General features: G+C 53.4%; 1 protein-coding gene across 1 annotated transcript; it reads right to left on the bottom strand.

The window, feature by feature from the left end:
- Positions 1–4,061, bottom strand: LOC131888480 (formin-2-like). The gene has a single exon (XM_059237346.1). It carries the CDS (start codon positions 3,568–3,570, stop codon positions 343–345), a length of 3,228 nt encoding a protein of 1,075 aa, XP_059093329.1. The 5' UTR covers positions 3,571–4,061; the 3' UTR covers positions 1–342.
- Positions 4,062–4,393: the final 332 nt, after the last annotated feature.

The raw sequence follows: 4,393 nt of genomic DNA on the forward strand, positions 1-4,393 counted from the left end.
TCGCAGGTAAAACATCGGTTCCCTTTATTGGCGATCATTTGCAACACAAGTTGCTTCAATTCAGAATTGGAGGGTGATAATTTAAAGCATGTAAATTCTTTGCTTACACTATTAACTATGTATGGTCCTCATATTGGTAGCATTCTTGCGACCTTCATCAGTGACAAAACATCAGCAAGTTGCCAAGATTGGAATGAATGAAATGAACGAACGAATGGATGGATGGCGGATGGATGGATCAATGATTGTCTAATACAACACGGCAACAAGACATTTGGCCACCTGTTGCCGCACAAATCACAGATTCTGGAGAGGACTGAGGGACAAAATGGGACCACGGGGTTATATGGCCTTGGACTTGCGTCTGAGCATTTTCTCTTTTAATCCTCTGGGTTTGACGGCTTCGGTCTTGAAAGACTTCAGATTCTCTTTCTTCTGCCGATGTCTGAGCCTCTCGGCTTTGATGATCTCTTTCTCAATTCGAACTTGTTCTCGCTTCCAGAGGTTTTTGTAGTCCTCGCAGAATGGATGCCAGAAGGTGAAGAAATCTTTAGGCTGGACTTCGTCCAAGTTTTTGGTGTCCTTCGGTGAGAATTGGTAGTACTGCATGGTGCGAACGAAGCGTTTGCTACATTCGCTGACAAGTTCATCCAGATCCTTGAGTTGTCCTTCCGCTTGGTGAAGGAACTTATCCATTTTCTCCTTGAACGGTTCCAAATGATCTTCATCCGTGTTTTCAACCACAACGTCCCGGGCGCTTTGAACGATCCCCATTTGCTGACGAAGCTTCTTACATTCCTCACGCTGTTCGTCAAAGTTGATGTCGGCACTCTTCTCAACGTCCGACGGTTCGGGCACGGGCATAGTGGCCTCCGGGGTTCCTTTCTTCTGGTCAAAGCGAATAATGCAGAATCTGACCACATATTGCAGCAAGGTGATGGAGTTATCTTTGGACTTGACATCCTTGATCTTGGGTAAGATGTCGATGGCGAATCCATCGGCTTGGCCTCTCTGACGATTGCCTCCGTTCATGTAGTTTCCACAAGCTAGAATCACACTGAACACTTCTTTCATAGGTTGGCTATTGAGGAGTTGATCGCAAACATGATTGACGTTGTTGAGACGGTTCTCGATATCATTGAGACTATCCGAGAACTTGTTCTGGAACATGACACATTCGAGGCGTTTGTTGAAATGAGATATTTGGGACAGATCCAGGAGAAATTGTTCGGAGGTGTCCAATGGAATCTCCGGACATGCCTCCACGTGGGCTTGAAAGGTGGCCAACTCGTCTTTGGAGGCCTGAATACGGCTGATCTGGACCAGGACATCACAATGGATGACCGAATTGTCTAGATTGTAAATAGCATTTTCGACCTCGGGGATATCCAAGCGATTACTTCGAATACAAATGCCCACCTCTTGACTTCGTTTCGGATCCAGAAACTTGGCTGTAGCGGTTTTCTTCTTCGCGGCCTCTTCTTCCTTTTTCTTGTTATCGGACTTGACCTTGGTCTTGGTGACAGGCCGAGAGAAAAGGTCTTCAAATTCATCAGCTTCTATGGGCGTTTCTTCCAGATCCTCCCACAACACAATAGGACCAGTGTCCGGCAGAGCATTACGTTGGTCGCCAGTGTCAGGCGTGTTTTGCACAGGTATCCGAATGCGGGTCCAATACAGGGGGCGCATCTGGTTCTTAGGCTTAATCTCGGGTTTACGGAAGACTTCTTGGGGCCGAGGCACCATTCCTCCTGCCGGGGGGAGTGGCATGGGCGGGATTGGTGCCATTCCTCCCGGAGGAGGGGGTGGAGGTGGCCCTCCCATTCCTGGGGGTGGAGGTGGTGGAGGTGGTCCTCCCATACCCGGCGGGGGAGGAGGAGGAGGGGGCGGCCCACCCATCCCAGGTGGCGGTGGAGGCGGTGGCGGTGGTCCTCCCATTCCTGGTGGAGGCGGAGGAGGGGGAGGGGGAGGAGGAGCTCCACTCAAACCTGGAGGGGGAGGTGGCGGCGGCGGCGGTGCTCCATTTGGTCCTGGAGGAGGTGGAGGAGGAGGAGGAGGAGGGGCGAAACCTGCCTGACCAGGGGGTGGAGGGGGTGGAGGAGGAGGAGGAGGCACCAAGGCTTTAGGGGGTAAAGGGGGAGCACTGTCCTCGTTCGTGGCGACCTCTGAGCCCACTTGAATGCCCTTGGAGACCATTCTTAAGGGTTTTTTCCCTTCTGATTCTTCTGAAGCCCCTAAATGAGTAGGACTCTTTTCCATATCGACTTGGATCCCTTTGTGGATCCCCTTGGGCGTGTACTCCACGAACGTATCGGGCTTCTCTTGTTTGACCACTTCACTCACTCTCCCTTCGACCACTCGACTTACATCCGCGATCTCCGCATTCACGGCCTTCGAACTTGAGCTCGTAGAGGAATTGGAGCACTCACTCCCGGATCGCTCCTTACGAGTGGGGCTCTTGGGTCCACCCACTCCTCCCTCTCTCAGACTTTGAATCTCGGCCTCTAGCTCCTGAATCTTCTTGACGTTATGCTCACTGACAATGGCTTGCTCACCTCTGAGCTCGAACAAGGCCTCGTCCTGCTCTTTCCGCAAGAGCTCGATGGAGTCCTTGTGTTCTCGTTTGAGTCCCAGGAGAGCTTGCTGAAGTTCAGCCTCCGAGTATTTGGCACCCGGATTGCCCTTGGCTGACGAACTGGGCGAGTGGAACTCGGAGGCATTCTTCCAATCGACTTTAACCGGCGTGCCGTTCCGTGTGGGCGTGGGCGGTGACTTGGACCAAGCGTAGATAACATCATCTCGAAGGTCATGGCCGGAATTGCCTTCTTGAACAGCTCTTAGAGCCCGAATTTTAAGCAACTCGGATCCAAAAAGATGACCCACAAACTTAAAATCTTGCTCAGTGAGCATGATCTTGAGGTAGGGATCTTCGGCGATAAACCGCTCCACCCAAGACAGGAACTGGCGCCCATCAAACCGTTCCAGGTCCTGGAACGCGGTCTTGCGGTCAAGAATGAACTTGGGTCGGGGTTTAGCATGGATGTGATGGTCGGGGCTGGTATGATCCAAATTGATAGAGGCAGCTTTCTTTAACACACTCAAACCGCCAGATCCCGGTTTGTGGGCGTGATCGGGCGGGGGTTGACTCCCACTACTTCTTCGACGTTCGGGCGTGCTCAGATCATCCCCTTGAGAGGGCGGGGAGATAGGCACGTTGGCTGAAAAGGCATTGAGATCCACGATCTTCTGCTTCTTGAGGGCAAACTTGGCTTTGAATCCGGCCGGAGCCGGTCGGGTGGGCGTGCCCGCACTCAACGGATCCTCTTCTTCTCTCACCTCGCGGGACTTTTTCCGGCCCGACCCGTTAGCCCCACCCCCCGAGTCGAGGGAAGAGGCGGACCCGCCCATGAGCGTGTACGAGGGACTGGCTAATGGGGTGGAGGGCGTGGAATTGGACGAGGTTTGGGGCTGGGACGGGTAGTGATTATTATTATTATTATTGTGATTAGTGGGACTGGGGGCGTGCCCTCCGGGCGAGGGCGGGGTTAGTGGTGGGGTGGACGAGGCCATGCTAACATTCAGCTAATGGCCTCGGCACCAATCAAGACAAATCGAAATGAACAGAATCGAAGGTCACAATCCAATTGGATCCAACACTTAAGCATGAAGAGGGATCGGGGCCTTTTGTTTCCACTTGTGACGCAACTCGGCCGCGACCTTCATGACTTCACAGGTCGGCCTCGGGCCTCCCGGGCCTCCCAGGCCTGCCGGGTCCCCGGTGCTTGGATCGCGATCCCACTGCAATGGCGAGAGGGCAGACGGACACCAGGACGGACTGAAGTGGTGGGACCGAACACCGAGCACTCCCTTGAGCTCTCCACCGGGATTGAAAGGCTCGAGTCGATTTCGGTGGCACGAGGAGGAGGAGGAGGAGGAAGAGGGATCAAGTCTGCCAGTGTACGTCCTCCTACGTGTGCGAATTTCCGTAGGAGTCACACACACGTCCAGTTTGATGTGGGCTGATGAGCCAGTGGGTGAGTGGTCTATCTACAACGCAGCGAACACAGACACGGACATCCATTCCTAGAGTGTGAGAGAAAGAGTGTGTGGGCACTGGACAGGTTCGACGCCGGGCCCTTGAACTGACTGAGCTCCCACCCTTCCTCCCTGACTGAGTGCCTCATCCCGAACAGGCGCATTCAGAGCCTAGCAGGGAAGCCACTTGCCAGTTGCCAGTGGATGTTGCGTGGTGGTTGAAGGGACCTGACGGACCTGACTTCCTTACTCGATCTATCATCTAACTTCCACGAGTCAGAGCGGCGCACAAAAGGCTCAAGGCTCTTTAGATCTAGAGTCCTCCCCACGTAGCTTTCATTCATAGGAATGATGGGTT

Source organism: Tigriopus californicus, chromosome 10, assembly GCF_007210705.1.
Source record: "Tigriopus californicus strain San Diego chromosome 10, Tcal_SD_v2.1, whole genome shotgun sequence".
Classification (NCBI taxonomy): Eukaryota; Metazoa; Arthropoda; class Copepoda; order Harpacticoida; family Harpacticidae; genus Tigriopus; species Tigriopus californicus.

Coding starts and splice junctions, on each gene's coding strand:
- LOC131888480 (XM_059237346.1), bottom strand. CDS start 3,570: ATGGCCTCGTCCACCCCACCACTAACCCCGCCCTCGCCCGGAGGGCAC.